This window comes from Plecotus auritus (genome assembly GCF_963455305.1).
Source record: "Plecotus auritus genome assembly, chromosome: 1".
In the NCBI taxonomy this organism is placed as follows: Eukaryota; Metazoa; Chordata; class Mammalia; order Chiroptera; family Vespertilionidae; genus Plecotus; species Plecotus auritus.
In genome coordinates, this window is record NC_137770.1 from 168,663,330 (window position 1) to 168,683,485 (window position 20,156).

At 44.4% G+C, this 20,156-nt stretch overlaps 2 protein-coding genes and 1 long non-coding RNA gene across 6 annotated transcripts in view; 2 read left to right on the forward strand and 1 right to left on the reverse strand.

Moving 5' to 3' along the window:
- LOC308256038 overlaps positions 1 to 666 on the reverse strand; it is a 40,664-nt gene extending 39,998 nt beyond the window's left edge. For both annotated transcript variants that reach the window (XR_013961398.1, XR_013961399.1), the window contains exon 1: positions 366 to 666. This is a non-coding gene — a long non-coding RNA (uncharacterized lncRNA). The remainder of the gene's footprint in view (positions 1 to 365) is intronic.
- On the forward strand, positions 1 to 18,059 carry PLA2G12A (phospholipase A2 group XIIA). Of its 2 annotated transcripts, XM_080683928.1 has the most exons (5): positions 35 to 429; positions 8,354 to 8,440; positions 13,172 to 13,248; positions 14,250 to 14,415; positions 17,022 to 18,059. In XM_080683928.1, exons 1-5 carry the CDS (start codon positions 222 to 224, stop codon positions 17,138 to 17,140), a joined length of 657 nt encoding a protein of 218 aa, XP_080540054.1. In that variant the 5' UTR covers positions 35 to 221; the 3' UTR covers positions 17,141 to 18,059. The 2 variants fall into 2 exon arrangements, with proteins under 2 accessions (XP_080540053.1, XP_080540054.1); XM_080683927.1 differs by lacking the exon at positions 8,354 to 8,440 and having other exon boundaries at positions 1 to 429.
- The window catches only part of CASP6 (caspase 6), a 14,098-nt gene continuing 11,023 nt past the window's right edge, over positions 17,082 to 20,156 (forward strand). Inside the window, exons 1-2 of one of the 2 annotated variants that reach the window (XM_080683888.1) lie at positions 17,082 to 17,376; positions 18,137 to 18,210. The gene's annotated coding sequence lies outside the window, so the exon portion shown is untranslated. Of the gene's footprint in view, positions 17,377 to 18,136; positions 18,383 to 20,156 lie in introns of those variants that run through there. The other variant, XM_080683886.1, reaches the window with a different exon arrangement.

The window sequence follows — 20,156 nt, forward strand, 5'->3', positions numbered from 1 at the left end:
CCTCGCTCGGGCGCAGGCGCGCAGGGCACCGCCTCCCGCGGGAGCGCACTGACGGCGGCGAGGGCCCGCCTCCCGGCCGGGGTAGGAGGCGCGGGCGTGGAACTGGCCTCGGGGGAGCGCGGAGCCCGTGCCGCTGCCTAGGGCGCCCAGCGGCTCTGTGGGGGCGCGTCCGTCGCGCGGCTCTGGGGGCCGGTGGGTCCCGACGCGGCTGGGCGTTGCGGATGGCCCTGCTCCCGTGGCCCGCGCTCGCTGTCCTCCTCCTGGTCCTCACCGCCGCGCTCAGGTGCCAGGAGCAGGCCCAGTCCACCGACTGGAGGGCCACCCTGAAGACCATCCGGAACGGCGTGCACAAGATCGACACGTACCTGAACGCCGCCTTGGACCTCCTGGGAGGCGAGGACGGGCTCTGCCAGTATAAGTGCAGTGACGGTGAGAGGGGACCCCACGCTGCGAGGCCAGCCTCGGGGCTGCTGGGGGTCGGAGGGCGTGGAGGGGGACATGCCAGGCAGACCTTGACGCTGTCCTCTGGCCGTGGGAACACCTCATCCCTGCTAGAATCTTGCCATTCTTGTCACCGAGCCACCTGGTTTCAAGTCGCACCTCTATTTAGTTAGAATGCGAGAGCGCGCCTCGGTGTGTACTCTCCGCCCTGTTTTCACTGCTTCTGACTTTTTTGTTTTGTTTGTAGTTGCACAAGGTTGCCTAAGAACTTCATGTCATACGCATCATGGGAATGGAGTGGAACACGTTAATTTTAGCTCTATAATTAGCTCCTTAAATAAGTCAGCTGAAGATGCAAAACATACTGAGAATTTTAAAGTCATGATGGTTTAACTTTCTCAAGAATGGGTTTAATTTTTTTCCTGCAGAACTAAAGAAAATAAGTTGCGACCTTTGTACAGACTTTTTTGGTGTACTCTATTGTTGAGAAAGAGTTCCAATAACTCTTCTAGAAAATTAGTCTATCAAGACTTGACAGTAATTTATTTTCTGTCAAGTCTTGATAAATATCAGTGGTGCCTCCTCCTTATTTTGGTTAATATTAATGTAATTACTTTGATTTACTTTTTCATATTTTTAAACTTATGTTTGAATGTGAGAACTTGTTTGGTAGCGTTCTTGGTACTAATAAATTCAGTATTTTGGGCAGAGATTTTTCTTGTACTAGTTCAGATAAAGTAGTTGGGCTTCTCTTTGGAAATTCAAGATTCCAGTAAGAGTAGACAAGGTCTCGGCCTAGCTAATGCTTAGCAGCTCAAAAGAATAGGGAGCTCAATGACTTGAATGGTGAAACCAGGTTGTGTGTAGGTGAATTTACAAGGAACCTATGTCGCGTAAAACTGTGATGCCACCTGCTGCCTGTAACTCTCAAAATAATTTCTAGTTTTATGTTAATGGACTTAAAGAATGTGCTGTATCTTATATGCTATGAAGTTGTAAATGTTGCATTCCTTCCTAAAGTGTTGCCTAAATGTTACCATCAGTATGTAATCAGGGAAGATGTTTTTGTTCTGGTAGAGCTTGTTAGGAGGAATCCTATCTAATAAAGAGGAAATATGCTAATTGACCATCACTCCATCACAAAGATGGCTGCACCCACAGCTGAGGCCGAGTTCCCATAAGGAGCCTTAACGAACAATCAGCAGGGACCTGAGGCTATACCCTCCTGGGGCTTGACAGGGGACCTCAGGCCCTGCCCCCCGCCCTGGTGCCAGGCCAGGGGACCTGAGGCCACACTCCGCCCGGCGGGGCTTGACGGGCAACCTCAAGGTGCGCTTCTTGTCCTGGTGCTGGGCTAGGGGAGCTCAGGCTGCTCCCCCTGCCCCAATGCCAGGCTGGGGGACCTCAGGCCGCGCCCCCCACCAGGTAGGGCTTGACAGGGGAACTCAGGCCACGCCCCACACCTGGTGGGGCTTGACAGGGGAACTTAGGCCACACCCCCCACCCGGGAGGGCTTGACAGGGGACCTCAAGGTGCGTTTCCTGTCCTGGTGCTGGGCTAGGGGACTTCAGGCTGCTCTCTATTCCCCAGTGCCAGGCGGAGGGACCTCAGTCCCCGCCCCCCACCACGTGGATCTTGACAGGGGACCTCAGGCCACATTCCCCACCCAGCAGGGCTTGACAGGGGACCTCAGGCCGCGCCCCCCACCCAGCAGAGCTTGACGGGGGGACCTCAAGGTGCACTTCCTGTCCTGGTGCTGGGCTAGGGGAACTCAGGATGCTCCCCCCGCCCCAGCGCCAGGCCGGGGGACCTCAGGCCACGCCCCCCACCTAGCGGGGCTTGATGGGGGACCTCAAGGTGCACCCCCAGTGCTGGGTCAGGGGAACTCAGGCTGCGCCCCCGCCCAGCGGGGCTTCACAGGGGACCTGAGGCTGCACCCCCCCTGCGGGTGGGACTTTATGGGGGACCTGAGGCTGCACCCCCCTCCTGGTGCTGGGCTGGGGGACCTGAGGCTGCGCCCCACTGCCTGGCAAGGCTTGATGGGGAACCTCAGGCCACGCCCCCCACCCAGCAGGGCTTCATGGGGGACCTGAGGCTGCACCCCCCCACCCCCCGCCGGTGGGGCTTTATGGGGGACCTGAGGCTGCACCCCTCTCCCGGTGCTGGGCTGGGGACCTGAGGCTGCGCCCCACTGCCTGGTGGGGCTTGATGGGGAACCTCAGGCCACGCCCCCCACCCAGCAGGGCTTGATGGGGGACCTGAAGATGCACCCCCAGTGCTAGGTCAGGGGAACTCAGGCCGCACCCCCGCCCAGCGGGGCTTCACGGGGGATCTGAGGCTGCACCCCTCTCCCGGTGCTGGGCCAGGGGACCTGAGGCTGCGCCCCACTGCCTGGTGGGGCTTGACGGGGAACCTCAGGCCATGCCCCCCCCCAGCGAAGCTTGACAGGGGATCTCAAGCCGTGTACCCCACCTGGCAGGGCTTGACGGAGGACCTCAAGGCATGCCCCCCACCCCGGTCTGGGCTGGGGGACCTCAGGCCACGCTCCCCGTCCTGGCGTCAGGCTATGCCCCCTGCCCGGCAGGGCTTAACAAGGGTGGGAGTGGCCTGGTCTCGATCTAGCCCAATGGTGGGGGGCTGGCCGGGTCTGGGTCTCACGCAATTTTGAGGTGCATGTGGGTGGCGGGGAGTTGACTCTGGGTCCTGTGGTGAGCCCCAGACTCTGACAGGAGGAAGGTTTTCATATACATTTTACTAATTTTCTTTCATCTCTGACACTTCTATTATAGAGAAAGGGCAAATAGCAATATTAAATGATTTCCTCTAATTAATCCCCTTTTAATGTGCACGAATTTCGTGCACCGGGTCACTAGTAAGTAAATAATTTGAAGATTAAATGGTTGCCTTTCCTCAGGCTGATGTCATAGTTCTACTTCTCATCCCCATTAATTATATGAATATTAGAGTGCCTGTTGTGTGTTAGGCCTTCCACCAGTTGGCGATTTTGCATTGAACAAAACAGACAAAATTTCTGACCATGTAGCTTACCTTCTGGTGGGGAACGATAGTAAACTAATGAACAAGTAAAATAAGCCAAATAGGCAGTGTGTGTAGGTCTGAAGTGCTTTGAGAACAAGAAAACACCAGTAGTAGTATTGGGAGGGAGTTTGTTCTTTTAAATTGGTCGTTCAGGGAAATCCTCACTGATAAGAAAATATTTGAGAAGAACTTGGAAAATGGAGAAGGTGATGAACTGGGGAAAGAACACTAGGCAGCAGAACAACAAATGTAAAGGACCTGAGGAGGAAGACCAGTCGAGGATGACTCTGAGGTTTTGGCCTGAGCAGAGGAAGGATGCCGTTGCCATTTACAGAAACAGGAAAACTTGGAAGGAGTGGTCTTCATAAACTTACTATGTTTGAGTCAAGGCTTCTAGAGTTTCCGTGTGTTTATTTATTTATTTTTTTAAATATATATATTTTTTTGCCCTAACCGGTTTGGCTCAGTGGATAGAGCGTCGGCCTATGGACTCAAGGGTCCCAGGTTCGATTCCGGTCAAGGGCATGTACCTTGGTTGCAGGCACATCCCCAGTGGGGGGTGTGCAGGAGGCAGCTGATTGCTGTTTCTCTCTCATCGATGTTTCTAACTCTTTCTCCCTCTCCCTTCCTCTCTGTAAAAAATCAATAAAATATATTTTTTATAAAAAGTATATAGATATTTCTTTCCTCTCTGTAAAAAATCAATAAAATATATTTTTTATAAAAAATATATAGATATTTTTATTGATCTCAGAGAGGAAGGGAGAGGGAGAGAACGAAACATCAATGATGAGAGAGAATCATTGATTGGCTGCCTCCTTCATGCCCCCGACTGGGGATCAAGTCCTCAACCCAGGCATGTGCCCACACCGGGACTAGAACCATGATCTCCTGGTTCATAGGTCAATGTTCAACTACAGACGAGCTAGAGTTTATGTATATTTAAAATAGCTCTAATGTTGAGTGGATACTATTCCTATTTAAAAGATTATTTTAATCTTTCCTTTTACTTAATCCTTTTTTATTCTTCCACAAGCCTAACTAAATTTGCCATTTAGAGTTTAGAGCAATGTCTCCAGCACAAAAACACAAATGAACGTGATAATTTGGGAAGTGGTATGCTTCAGTGAAAATCCTTTTGTGTCTTAGTAAGTCCTGTCTGCATAGGACTGCGGTTTCCAAGTCACCACATTGATAATTCCAACATAATGAAAATCGTTCTTTCATTGCTGTCACTTGAAGAAGTCTCCTTGGAGCACTGTTGCAACATTTCCAATATTTTGGAATGCACGTGACCTAATAAGAGCCAAACAGAACTAGACAAACCCCAGAGATAGAAGAACATGGTGTTAAATAGTGATGTCAAGGGAGCTTTAAAAAAAAAAGTCTTAATGGTAGAGAGGGGGTGGTCAGATTAATGGGCACAGACTCGTAGCATACCGTTATCCTTGCTTTATAGAAAGGAGTGGCATTACAGAGATCTGCTCCCTCTGACCATCCTCCCTAGTGGGGGGACAGGCTTTATGGAGAGTGAGCTAATGTTATTTAGAGGACAAATGTGATGGTTGCTACTTTTTTTCTCTTGTTCTCCTGGACAGCAGAGAAGATTTGAGGAAAAAAACTTTCCAATTTCCTTTGGAAAATACAAGGCAAAATTGGTTTGTACCATGTTTTTAGAATTATGAGTAAGTCATTTATTTAGTGATTTATGTTTCAACAGGATCCCTTTGGCTGTTGTGCTGAGAATAAGAAGGGCCCAGGGAGATGGGGGAGCAACAAGGCAGGCAGCGTAACAGGAGCAGGAATTCAGACAAAAGATGGTGGTGGCTTTGTCCAAGTTGGTAGTAATAAAGGTGGTGAGAAGGGGTTGAATTTTGGACATATGTTGAAGGAAGAGCTGAAAGGATTTGCTAATGGCTTAGAAGGGGGGTGTGAGTAGAGTCTAAGATGATTCCAAAGTTTTTGGCCTGAATAATTAGAAGGATGGAGTTGCCATTAACTGAAATGGGAAGATCCTGTGGAAAAAAAACACAATTTGGGGGTCATTAGTAGAAATAATAGCATATTTGTATGCTTTTGAGAATGATTCAGTAGTGAGTTAAAAACAAATTATAAAAGAGAGAGAAAGGAGAATTATTGGAGTCATGTTGATGACCAGAATGGTGAGCCGAGGTGTTTTCCCGGGGTCGTGTCTCGCGATGCCAAAGAATGAGCTACAAGCAGGTTCAGACTCCCTACAAGGGGAGGGGGACCCAATAATGGGCTGCCCCTTAAAGCCTTGTAGTCCACGGGTATATATTTGCTCCAAGCATGCTCCATGTATACCTGTGTCACCACCTGATTGATTCCCTCAATTGTTTTTGCCCAGCAACAAACCTGAACTTTCCCTGTTTCTATGCATTCCTTCTCTGTCCCTACACTGAACTTTCTCTGTTCCTATATTGAACTTTCTCTGTTCCTATGGATTCGTACACCTTTGTTGCTACAGGCCCTCCCTTGTTTTCCCATGCCTCCCACTTTGAATCCAGAAACATTTTATTATTTCTCCTTGGTTGGTTCCTGTGGTTGGGCTGCTCAAACTGCCATGTCTGCCCCTGCCTGTGTTCCACCTGCCTTTGTTTCCCACTGGGCCCCTGCCCTGTCTGCCTGCGCTTCAAGTTAACCCTTTCAATGTGCTTAGTTTCTAGTTCATAAATAGAGAGATTGGCCAAGAGCACAGATGGCATAGTCCTGTTAATAGGAACAGAGGTAGAGGATATGGGTACAGATGCCGGATAGGTAGGTAGATGCTCAAGTTCCCTTCCAATTGCCTCGTTTTTCTCAGTGAAGTAGAAGTCAAGTTCATGAGCTGGGAGGGAGGGAAGATGGAAATGGAATTGTTAGAAATTTGAGGAAAATAGGAAGTGGGTGGACTAGAAAAATAAAGTAGCCTAAGGGCCCTATGGAGATTAATAATCATGAATTTAAAGTCTCGGGTGTTTGGGAAAGCAGGTTGGATTTTAGACTGTGTTTCCTACAGAACAATGGTATGACCTTTGTGGGACCCAACAGCCTTCCCCTTAGGCTTCTCATCTGCTTCACTGTCTCTCAGATGAAAGATATTGGTCTGTTTGGAAGTATTTACATCAAATTAAGAAAAATCTGTAGAAAAAATATTGTCTCAATCCAGGCAGCTCTTTAGATTTCAGCTGTCCATATGGGTGATAACACATAAATCATCAAGAGAGGAGCAGTTGCTTAAGTCAACAAGTGAAATCAATGAATAGTATTTCCATGTGGTTGAAGAGTAGATTTGTTTTGTTTTTAAAATTCTTCCCATCTAATTTTCCCCTCAGCTTTCTTTTTTTTTTTTTAATATATTTTATTGATTTTTACAGAGAAGAAGGGAGAGGGATAGAGAATTAGAAACATCAATGAGAGAAGAACAGTGATCAGCTGCTTCCTGCACACCCCCTACTGGGGCTGTACCCACAACCAAGGTACATGCTGTTGACTGAAATTGAACCTGGGACCCTTCAGTCCGCAGGCTGACGCTCTATCCACTGAGCCAAACCAGCTAGAGCTCCCCTCAGCTTTCTGTATCTGCTTATAAATTTTGGGGGACATTGGCCCCAATACATTATGGCTTTGGTTTGACTCTGATGGTTCTGCTTGCTTTGCATATTAATCTGCTCAGGCTGCCATAACAAAATACTGGGTGACTTAAATAACAGGCATTTATTTCTTACAATTCTGGAGGCTGGAAAACCTAAGATTAGGGTTTGGCCAACAAAGGATTAGGCAGGGGCAGGGGAGGGAGGGAGGTACACAGTTCAGATCACCAAGCTCTTTGCAAAAACTGCCACCAGTAGAAATGCTAATTTTTTTTTCATGTTCAGTAGCTTATAATACCATTTATAACAACATTTTAAATGATATTAATACATTTGTAATTTTGGTATCTATATCAACTTTAATAAAGAGCATTCTAAATAACTTTTTGGTTCAGAAATAATTATTTTAATTTAAAGGTGAATTTAGAACATCAGAACACTTTAAAATGTTTCAGAAAACTGCCCTGGCCGATTTGGCTCAGTGGATAGAGCGTTGGCCTGCAGACTGAGGGGTCCTGGGATCGATTCCAGTCAAGGGCATGTACCTTGGTTGCTGGCACATCCCCAGTAGGGGGTGTGCAGGAGGCAGCTGATCGATGTTTCTCTCTGATCGATGTTTCTAACTCTCTATTCCTCTCCTTTCCTCTCTGTAAAAAATCAATGAAATATATTAAAAAATATATTTCAGGAAACTACTTCCCCGGGGTGAAGGGGGTATTGTTGTTGTTGTTTGTTTGCTTGCTTCTGCTGTGGATAAAGAATATTTTAATTTCAGCAAGGAGTGTTTCCCATTTTTTTCATTCAGTAATTTCTTGTGTGTCCACTATGTGCATCTTCTAGGTGAGCAAGACAAACTTCCTCTCCTCATAGAAACTGACTAATTATGTTAATTTGGTCGATAAAGGTTAGAAAGAAGAATAAAACCAACCAAGGTGTGTGGAATGGATATGGAAGGGAAGGGGCACTATTTTATATGGAGTGAGCAGGGAAAGCCTCTGTGAAGAAATGACATTAGCAGGTTCCTTCAAAAGAAACAAAACCAAACATATACCCCTTTTGATCCTTATACTGGAGAGCCAATTTACCAGCATTGTTTCATAGTATTATTGTCCAATATTTCATGTATACTAGAACTGGGTTCTTTATTATTCCATTTTATCAACTTCCCTCCTTAGGGTAGTTTTAAGCACCAGCCCTGTTTGAGATAACCACCTCCATCCTCGTCCCTCCATTCTCATTTTTGCCAGCTAAGTCTCTGTTTCTCTTTATTCTCTTACTAGAGGCCCGGTGCACAGAATTTGTGCATTGGTTGGGGGCGTGGCCTGCAGGGATCAGCCCAGTGTGGGAGCACAGCTCATCCCAGTCAGGTGAGCGGCAGTCCCACTGTGGGAGCGCACTGACCACCAGGGGGCAGCTCCTGTATTGAGCGTCTGGCCCCTGGTGGTCTGTGTGCGTCATAGCAACTGGTCGAGGGGTCATTCTGATTGTTCCACAGTTTGGTCACTGGGCTTTTATTATATAAGACTAAAGGCCCAGTGCACAAAATTCGTACACTTGGGGGTGGAGATCCCTCAGCCTGGCCTGCGCCCTCTCGCAGTCCAGGAGCCCCGGGATCAATTGCTCCAAAGAGGTAGGCCCTGCCCACCCGGCTGGGGTTCTGCAATGGATCACCCCCACAGAGGGAGGCCCTGCCCACCTGCCACAGCCCACTGGTCAGTGGTCTGGGTCTCCCTCTGCGGGATGTTCATGGGGCGATGGCAGGGCCCCCGAACAGTCTCATTGCACTCACCTTGGCTGGCCTGGTGCCAGTGGGTGTCATAGCGTGGTCGTCCGGACGGTTGTTCTGCTATTCGGCCATTCAGTCGATTTGCATATTATGCTTTTGTTATTATAGATAGTGGGCATGTTTTTGTTTTCCCCTGACTTCATTTATGTCTAATAATTCTGTCATTCAAAAGTTTTTTTCCTGCTGTATCCTAATAGTGAGGCACAGCTGAAACATATGCTAACTGTCCTAAGCTATGTTAATACAAGTACTATATCTAGCTCAAAATAGATCCATACCTAATGGTGTTTAGTTTGTCATTTAAAGAGATGTGACACATTAGAAATGATTATAGTCTTTGGAGGCTGATGAATGCTCACCAAACTCAAAAGAGACTGAGGGATGAATATTAGTACCAGTTTATCTGTTTATAATGAGTACTAGAGGCCCGGTGTATGAAATTCGTGCACGGGGGGGGGGGATGTCCCTCAGCCCAGCCTGTTTTGTGCCCTCAATGTCTGGTGGAATCGGGCCTAAACGGGCAGTCGGACATCCCTCTCACAATCCAGGACTGCTGGCTCCCAACTGCTCGCCTGCCTGCCTGATTGCCCCTAACCGCTTCTGCCTGCCAGCCTGATCACCCCCTAACCACTCCCCTGCCAGCCTGATTGATGTCTAACTGCTCCCCTGCCAGCCTGTTTGCCCCCAACTTCCCTCCTTTGCCAGCCTGGTCACCCCTAACTGCCCTCCCCTGCAGGCTTGATCACCCCCAACTGCCCTCCCTTGCAGGCCTGGTCCCTCCCAACTGCCCTCCCCTGCTGGCCATCTTGTTACAGCCATCTTGTGTCCACATGGGGGTAGGATCTTTAACCACATGGGGGCAGCCATCTTGTGTGTTGGAGTGATGGTCAATCTGCATATTACTCTTTTATTAGATAGGTTAGAGGCCTGTGCATGGGTGGGGGCCAGCTGGTTTGCCCTGAAGGGTGTCCCAGATCAGGGTGGGAGTTCCCTTGGGGCGTGAGGCAGCCTGGGTGAGGGGCCTGTGGTGGTTTGCAGGCTGGCCACACTCCCTGGCAACCCAAGCAGAGGCCCTGGTATCTGGGATTTATTTATCTTCTACAATTGAAACTTTGTAGCCTGGAGTGGAGCCAAGCCTTCTGCTCGCTCCATGGTGGCAGCCATTTCTGTTGGGATTTATTTATCTTCTACAATTGAAACTTTGTAGCCTTAAGCGGAGGCCTGGGCCGGCCAGGGTGTGCGGAAAGCTTGGCTTCCTTCATCGTCAGGGAAACCCAAGCCTCCCTCCTGCTCTCTCTGTGGCCGCAGCCATCTTGGTTGGGTTAATTTGCATGCTCCTGATTGGCTTGTGGGCGTGGCTTGTGGGTATAGTGGAGTGATGGTTAATTTGCATATTACTCTTTTATTAGATAGGATTATAACTGCCATGGGGATTAGCCTTCCAAGTCTTCTGCTCATTCATTCATTCATTCATTCATCAACAAATACTTACTGAGGAGCTAACCATGTGCCAGGAACTGTTCTAGACATTGAGGGCACAAAACAGACAAAAATTCCTACCCTCAAGGAGTTTATATTTTCATATGTGGAGGTAGATAATAAAAGAAATAAGTAGCTTAGTGATATACTAGTAGTACGTTAGGCGGTCATGATGTGCTACAAATGGTATTATGGTCAGAGAAGGCCTGGTGAGAAGGTGAGGGAGTAACTAGATATCAGGGGGAAGAGGATTGAACCTATAGAGGAACAGCGGTTCAATGGTACTATGGCATCTGGAGTGTCTGTGGAACAGCAGAGGGCAGGTATGATGGAACGGTGAGGAAGAAAGGAAGAGGAAGGAGAGAATAGTAAGGAGACAAGGACAGAGAAGTCAAGGTGTGAGGAGCAGATTTACCTAAAGCTTATTGACATTGAAAGGACTTTGGCATTCTGAATATGGTAAGAAGCCATAGATAGTGTTTTGGCAGAGGAAAAACTCCACCAGACATATTCAGGTTAGACTCATTCAGGTTCATTGTTGACATTGGACTATAGCTGGAGGTGGGATGGGGTGGGAAAACCAAAGCAGAGTGACTATTTGGGAGGTTTAGGCAATAATCCAGGGTGGCTTGGAGCAGGATAATAGCATTGGAGGTGGTAAGTGGATAGATTCTGAATATTTTGAAGGGAGAATCAACAGGATATGCTGAAGAGTTGGATGTGGGATATAAGAACATGAGAGAGTCAAAAATGGCTAATGTTTTTTTCCTGAGCACTTGAAGGATGGAGTTGCTATTACTTGAGTAGAAGGAACAGGTTTGAGGGTGAATGTTAGGAGGTACATCTTAAGTTTGAAGTGGCCATTAGACAGCCATGTGGTTAGTGTATTGTCATCTATAGGCCCTTTTAAGTAGAAAGCCAAAACATAAACAGTTGTCCTTAAGAATGAAGGGCTAAAAGGAGGAGGGGAAGGACCACAGTGACTTAGCCTCAGGCATCTACCATCATCCTCCAAGGCCCCAGAAACAACCCCCCTTCTTGGACAGTGCTGGAAAAATAAGACCAACTTCTGTCATTGGCCTCTTTTCTAGATCTAGCATAACCATTCCCTCTGTACATGTGATTCTTCAGACTCAGTGGAGCAGCCTATAGCCTTCTATCTTCATGAGGTTGTACTAGTACACTTCTTCAGGGTCTATTTGAGCATGAGAGTCTTTTTTTTTTTTTTTTTATTGTCTAAAGTTTTACGTATGTCTCCTTTTCCCCCAGTTAATCCCCTCCCCTATCCCTTCCCAGCCCGTGCAAGCCCCCACCACCCCAGTGTCTGTGTCCATTGTTTATGCTAATATGCATGCATACAAGTCCTTTGGTTGCTCCCTAACCCCGCCCCCCCACCCCCCCGCACACAGCATGAGAGTTTTAGCAACACATTTAAATCAACTTTAGATCATTACTTTGAGAGGATTATTTACTTTGGCTGATTTCTAGAGGGTTGCTTTTTTCCCCCTTCATAAGTTTTAAATTGTACACCAGCCCTGGCTGGTTTGGCTGAGTTAGTTCCAGCGTTCTCCTGTACACCAAAAGGTCACGGGTTCAATTCTCAGGCAGGGCACATACTCAGGTTCTGGGTTTGATCCCATGTCGGGGTGTATGTGGGAGGTAAATGTTCCATGTTCCCTTGCATACTGATGTTTCTCTCTCCCTCTCGCTCCCTCTCTCTTTAAAATGAATAAAAGTATGCCCTCGGGTGAGGATTAAATATTTATGTTAGAACGTACAGGAAAATAGGGTGGATTTCTTTCATACATATGGACTCAATCTGGCATATAACCTCCGAAATCTACAGAAATCCAGAATAAGCTTTTGTATCTTTTGTATGTTATAGGTTTACCAATATAATTACATTCTATGAACTACCACAAATGTGTATGAGTATACATTTGTACATATTTCACTACAGGAGAAATAAAAATAATTAGAGTGGAACATTTGAGATCTTGCTCCCTGGCATATATCATCAGTTTGGCTCAAATAAACTCTTATAAAAATTCTCAAGCCTGTCTAGTGTGGCTCAGTGGTTGATCATCAACCCATGAACCAAGAGGTCACCAGTTCGATTCCTGGTCAGGGCACATGCCCATGTTGCAGGCTCGATCCCTAGTAGGGTGTAGGGAGCGGTTATAGGGTTAATCCTCCAACTGACCTGCTGGCAAAGCCACAAACAAGTCCCAGGTTAGAGGGCACAGCCCTCTTAGCATAATTAAGCTTGATCTTGTGACTGCTCCCTAGATCTTTCCTGGGTAGCTAATGGACTATGGGAGGTGCAAGTGCTGCCAAAACAAGTGAAACTTACAAGAACATTGTAAATTACCTTGTTTATCTCTGACTATAAAATAAAGGCTCAGCTTGCAGTCTGGATCTGTTCTGTGGTCTCAGCCAGGCACAGAAGATCCGTCCTAGACCCAGCTTATTCTCTTTGTCTGTCTTTCCTTCGCCGGCCCTCCCTCAGGCTCGCCAAACCCTTGGCTGTGCTGGCGCGGCACAGTAGGGGGCATGCAGAAGGCATCTGATTGATGTTTCTCTCTCATCAATGTTTCTCTTTCTCTATCCCTCTCCCTCTCTCTCTAAAATCAATAAAAACATATTTCAAATTTCTCAAAAAAAATAATTAGGTAGACAAATTAGCATTCTCAAGCTCATCAGAATAAAGACATACTATGTCAGCATCCAAATATTGTGTTCCCAAGGCTACTCTAGCACATCATAGACTTTTTTGTGTATGTATTTTCTATCATATTTGAAAATTAATTATGATACCATTTATATTTTCTAGGATCTAAGCCCTTCCCACGTTATGGTTTTAAACCTTCCCCGCCGAATGGATGTGGCTCTCCACTATTTGGTGTTCAAGTAAATATTATTTTTTATTTGATAAGTTTTATGATAGGCTCTGTAATACTCTTAATAATGCAAGACTATCAATGTGTTCTCAGGTTCACAAATAATTTTGCCTGTTGTAGTAGTGATCAGGTTTACTATATTCTTTTATAGCTAAAAACACATTTAAGTCCTAACAAAACTAAATGTAGTAAAATTCATGTTTTATTTTAAAATTTTGGAGATGTTAATACCATTTAAATGATATTTCCTCATGTATAAATGTGGTTTAATATAGAAGTAAGACTACTTATGATGAAAAAGTATAGATAAGACATAATATTTTCTGTATTAGAACTAGGCTAAGTGAGATAGCTGTGTGCTTGTGGTAGGGGAAGCTGGATCTGAGCCAAGTGTAATGGGGAAGAATGTTTATGAGAGTGGATTCTTAGACACAAAGATTTTGCATATAAATTAATTTTAAATAGTTAAAGGTAAATTATAGATGCAAAGGAGCAATATTTTTAGGGATTGGATGAACAATTAAAGATTAAACCTCAAAACAACAAACAAAATTTGAGTTGTAGGAGCTTAAAATTTTTTCAATGACATTTCATATAAAGTACTAGTACATTTTATTGGGAGAGGAGGTACAAAACACTTTGGAATATCTAAAAGTCATACTTGCCTAGCCCCTGGAGAACACTTTCAATGCTCTTAGCTTTACTTTTATGTTTTTAAAACTATGTTTTGTGCTTTGGACAATTGGAAGATGTGTTTGTTACCACGGGTATCTATGACTATTCTAACATTGCCAGATAGGAAGCTTTAAGGCAGGGCTGAGAGGAAGATTGCAGAGTAACGTGGGTGGGTGCGGTGAGAGATACATAAAATGGAAAACATTTGTAGACAGAAATAGATTTTAGAAGTTATACAGCAGTCATTGTTTGATTCCTCTTTGATAGTTGAATGCAGAACTTCAGCAGAGGATTTTGAATTTCGTCAGTAATAATCCATCCAAATGCCTCTTTCAGCTTAATATTGGCATCCCTTCCCTGACAAAGTGCTGCAACCACCACGACAGGTGCTATGAGACCTGTGGCGAAAGCAAGAATGACTGTGATGAGGAGTTCCAGCACTGCCTCTCCAAGATCTGCCGAGAGGTGCAGAAAACACTAGGACTAGCTCAGCACGTTCAGGGTGAGGATGATCCGGCGGGTCAGGGACCAGTGCAGTTTGCCAAGTTTTATCAATGCTTCATGTTTTAGTACAGGATTTACCAATAGAAATCTTTCACTCTGCATTACATTATCTATTGTAACACAGCCCCTTCAATTTTCTGAGATGAGAACTCAGTGGTTTTGTAATCAGACATGATTTATAGCCATGGAAGCAAAAAGTGTTAGGGAACCTTGGGAGGAGGGACTGTGAGGCAGAGAAGAATTCATGCAAGATCTTGCAAACCCTGGACCCAGTGCATTAAGAGGAGTAGAATTGGGCCTACCTGGCATGGCTCCGTGGTTGAGCATCAACCTATGAATCAGGAGGTCATGGTTTGATTCCCGGTCCAGGGCACATGCCCGGGTTGCAGGCTGATCAATGATTCTCTCTCTCATCATTGATCTTTCCATCTCTTTCTCCGTCTCCCTTCCTCTCTGAAATCAATGTAAAAAGTATATATATTTTTTTAAAAAGAGTAGGATTGGATTTAGAGTAGAAAGTTCTAGAATATTTGAGTCTTAACTCTTGTCTCTTCATATATATCTGTCAGGAGGATCCTCCAAACCAACCCCAGGTTCAGTGGTTTGCTAGGAGGACTCAGGACTCAGCATATAATCGTACTCATTGTAATGATTATTACAGTGAAGGGATACAAGGCAAAAATCAGCTAAGGGAAAAGGTGTTTCACTTTCTCATTTATAAATGGGAATGGTAACGTCCCTCTCAGAGAGTTGTCATAAGGGTAACATGAGACATTTGTGGAATACACATCAGTGTACAATTACTATCAGTTACGAGATTTCTTTACTCTCAAGCCAGAGAATGTACCACACACTGAAAACAAAGAAGGGCAATGAGAAGGGGCACAAAAGGAAACTAAATTTTTAGACACTTTGCATGACAGACGGTGCTAGATACTTTTGACATGTTTTCACTGATGTTTACAAAAGTCCAAAAGTAGGTCAGTTTTACCCATTTTCAAGGAAGGAAACTGAGGTTCAGAAAGAAGTAAGTAACTTGCCCCAAGTTACATGTTTCTGACTCTAAAACTTGTGTTCCGTCTACTATAGTATTCCCAAAGTAGCCTCATAGGTCTGACTCTGAAACCCTACTAATAACTGTTAAGGAAGTGAACTTGAACTCACAGCCTCTGAATCCCTTGCATGCTTTCGGCTGAGGTAAACTTGTACAGCTGAAGCACAGGTGGATGTATTTCCTGTGTCCTGATCTGAGGTCATACTAACGTAGCTAAATGATGAAACCAAATTTCTTGCAATCTTTTATTTAATAATCAGAACCTTTATACTTCTGTGGTTGGTTGTGTTTCTTAATGGCACAGTCTTTTGCGGAACTTTGATAATGTCAAGATTTTGTAATGAAAATTTTCTTAATGTGAATATTTAAAACTGGAAGTATTTGGACAACTAAAAGCCACTCTGTTATAAGTATAATATATTAGGATAATATCACCTGGGTGTTCCAAAGTAAATCCATTATCATTTTTATAGTTTTAAAAAAATGTTTCTAACCCTACCAGAGGAAAAACACCTTTGATTCCTATGTCTCCTCTTCCAAGCTAGATTTGAATATTGATCAAAGAAAGAAACTTGTGTCCATTTATTTTAAGCATCTTAAATGATGTGTGATCAGTTTTTAGCTGCCATTGGCTAGAAGGAAATGTTTTGAGATTTCTCTGTTTTTAAGCTTTATTTTTTCTGCATCTTTGAAATGCAAACTTAAGAATGTTATCAGGCACCTCTAACAGTGATATTTTTATGATGAAAGGAAAATGAGCCCTGGCTAGGTGGCTCAGTTGGTTGGAGCATCATCCTGTGTACATCAAAAGGTTGAGGGTTCGATTCCTGGTCAGGGCACATACCTAGGTTTTGAGTTTGATCTCCAGTGATGACTCGTTCGGGAGGCAACCAATCATTGTTTCTCTCTCACATCGATGTTTCTCCCTCTCTCTCTCCCTCTCTCTTTAAAAATCAACAAACATATCCTCAGGTGAGGATAAAAAATAATAATAAATAGCCCTAGCCAGTAGCTCAGTGGTTAGAGAATCAGCCCGCAGACTGAAGCGTCTTGAGTTCGATTCAAGTCAAGGGCATGTACCTCGGTTGCAGGGCAGGTGCGGGAAGCAATCAATTGATGTGTCTCTCTCACATTGATGTTTCTCTCTGTGTGTCTCTCCCCCTCCCTTCCACTCTCTCTAAAAATCAGTGGAAAAAATATCCTCAGGTTTAACAAAAATACATAATTAAAATAATAAATAAGGAAAACTAAAAGTGTTGAACTGATTGTTCAGTGTTATTGCAAGAGACTCGTTTGTCTAGCACAGAAAATTGGGTTGACTTATTGCATGCAAATAAGTTGGTGCATGGTAAAGAGGCTGAAACAGTCTTTGTATATAAAGATACCAGTATACGTTACTGGTTTTCGAGGGTTTGGGGGGATTTTCACATAGCATACGTTTAAGTGCCCACAAAGGACATGCGTGCACTGTGCTGGAACTTGTGTTATGGGTGAAGAGAGAGCGATCCTTTGCAGTTGCCCCACAGTAATGGCACTTTCTTACTTTGCAGCATGTGAAACAACAGTGGAGCTCTTGTTTGACAGTGTTTTACATTTGGGCTGTAAACCATACCTGGACAGCCAACGAGCCGCGTGTTGGTGTCGCTATGAAGAAAAAACTGATCTTTAAAGAAGATGCTGACAGGTGACAGCAGATGAGGATGAAAGCACATATAACCTTTGGCAAAGAACTAATGTTTTTATAGCACAAAGGTGCCTTATTTTTGTGAAAGGGTTATTGTAAGACCTTATTTTGACATTAAAACTTCAAACTAAAGAGAAAAGGGGAGGCTGTGTTCCTGGATGGCGCTGCCGTAGTGTGCCAGACTGTCTTGACCAGTGTCGGAGAGAGGTGCGTGTTAAGGGGTGAGTTTTTTTAAAAAGAAAGTTCTGTAACTTCGTTTTCACAACCACATTTACCCTCAAAATGAGGTCAAATGTAAAATTCATAAGGTATGTTCAACATTATCTTATTTGGAAATATGGAGAGACCTTCACTCAGAAGTGTATTTGTTTACTATAAAAACTTAAATATACATTTATGCCTGGAAGGATCTGACTTTATTTTTTATCTATTTTAATTAATACAAAATATGCTGTTTTTCTGTAGTCCATTTAGCATATGAATAAGTCACACTTCTATTAATGACAAGACTAATTACAAAGACAAAATTTCCATGTCTGTTTCTCCTATAAAATTGGAACCATTAGCTGGTGACCTCTTAAGGAGCAAAACCAGAATATGTAGGTATTATGTAATCTGCCTAGAAGGTGACGTGAACAGAATTGAGAAGCACGGCCACTCCCATATTATGAACCATTCATATGACAAATGTCATATTTTGTTATAAACTTTGCCTAAATTGGAGAAAAGATGAACTTAATGAGATAAATGAAAAGTTGTTTAACATACACATCAGAGCATTATATGCTGTTATGCTTTGATGTTAATGCCCTAGCTTGCTCCTCATAGTAGATTCTGGGATGCTTTGAAAAGACGGTAACCTTTCACTGACAGTGGTCTTAATAAAAATTGTTCTTGGTATTGTTGTGTTTGTTTTTTTCAAGTCTAATGTCGGGGTCAAAAGGGGTGGAAAAGCAACTTACAAAGAACTGTCTTTTATAGATCTCTCATTTACATGAAAAATTATTAACGGATGTTTAAGAGCAAATCCCACAACCTCCACTGCCTCTGAAAATGTGAGTGCAGACCGCTCTTCAACCCCTTGGAAAGTTCAGCTGTGTCCTCCATGCTCTTTGCATACCACTGGCTGTTGACTTGCCTGAGCCGTCTCTATCTTTTGGGTAGCCTGTGGCCACAGTTGTTAAGGAAACTACTTGGAAAGTCAGAGAAATACACCACCAGGAGAAGGTACAAAAGATAAGGCCACTTTTTCATCCACTCTTCTTTTTTATTTTATTTTTTAAATTTTATTGATTTTATTGATTTCAGACAAGGGAGAGGAAGAGAGAGAGAGAAACATCAATGTTGAGAGAGAGAATCGTTGATCAGCTGTCCCCTATTTGGGATGGAGCCCACAACTCGGGCATGTGCCCTTGACTGGAATCAAACCCAGGACCCTTCAGTCCGCAGGCCAACGTTCTAGCCACTGAGCCAAACCAGCTAGGGCTTCATCCACTCTTAGAGTTAACTGAAGCAAATTTACACAACAGCCAATCACCCAAGGAAGAGCTCAATTAAAGGCAACACTGAGTGCCCCATCACACTGATTTAGGTGCCCCCATCACACTGGGCAGCATTTTATGAGTGAGAACAACATGCTTTGACTCAAGAAAAACCATAATTCATAGGCTTTCCCCCTGCCCCCCGAAGTCCAGGCTCCCAATTTCTACATGATTCCTTCCCCAAATTAGCTTTGATAAAAATTGTGACAGAGACTTAACCTGGACACAATCAGGAGGGAGGAGCTAGGGCTTTCTAGGAGTTGTGTACTGTGTGTCACCTCCAGAACCCTGTTCCTACAGAGCTCTGTGGATGGAACCGCGCCTCCCCTTAACGTCCCTTCCCTTAAGTTCCTTCTCCATCTTGGTCCAGTCCAGTGTGTGCATGTGGCTCACCATTGTCTGCATGCATCAGGTTGCAATTCTTTATTTTTCCCAGATAAATTCTTTTAGTGACAGGATAACCAGTTGATTCTGATTTCCAGTCAACAGCTTGTTAACTTAATAAGTCAAAGTGAGAGGCAACAAGTATTTATTTGAGACCACAGAATTACAATCATAGAATTATGGCAAAAACCTAAATTGTGTTCCAATTTCAGGGTGAAGGCAATGGCTTTTTTATGACAAAAGGAAGAGAAATAATTATATAAACAGAAGGACTTTCTATTGGTGTTATCAAGCTGTGTTACTCTTTAGCTATATAAGCATACTTCATTTCATTGCATTTCACTTTATTGTGATTCACTGTCTTCATCAACGTCCACCAGCAAAAAGATTATAACTCACTGTATCTCTGGTTAAGAATTTTTTAAAATGTCCATAATCATCAGTCCTCATGGGCATAATATCTGCTTTCCCGTTAGCTTTACGGTTGTTTGGAAGACAGTGTTGCTTGGCCCACTCCAAAGGTTATTTTGCCCAGTTCAAACACTGCAAAGGTTCTAGGAGCAAGATGTGCAAGCAGCTCATCTGGAATGGCTGCTCTGGCTCTGTTTTAAAATGAGTCCACTTATGTCAACTTTTCACAAGCTCTACCTATGAAAGCCAGACTTAGAAATCCTGCAGTTGCCTCTAGTTTACTATACAAACAGAGCGTTACAAATCCTGTAAGTAACTCACTGGGGAAAGAACTACACGTTGGCATCCCATGGTCAGCACCAATTCAGTCGCCAACAGGAATCCCCAATTTGGGGTGCGGTAAAGAAAGAAACTCGTGCAAACAGCTACACCGTTAGAATGGCTGTGAAGACAGCTCGGAGGCGGCAGCACCACCGCAGGGCCTCCAGGGCAGTGGTCGGCAAACTGCGGCTCGCGAGCCACATGCGGCTCTTTGGCCCCTTGAGTGTGGCTCTTCCACAAAATACCACTGCCTGGGCGAGTCTATTTTGAAGAAGTGGCATTAGAAGAAGTTTAAGTTTAAAAAATTTGGCTCTCAAAAGAAATTTCAATCGTTGTACTGTTGA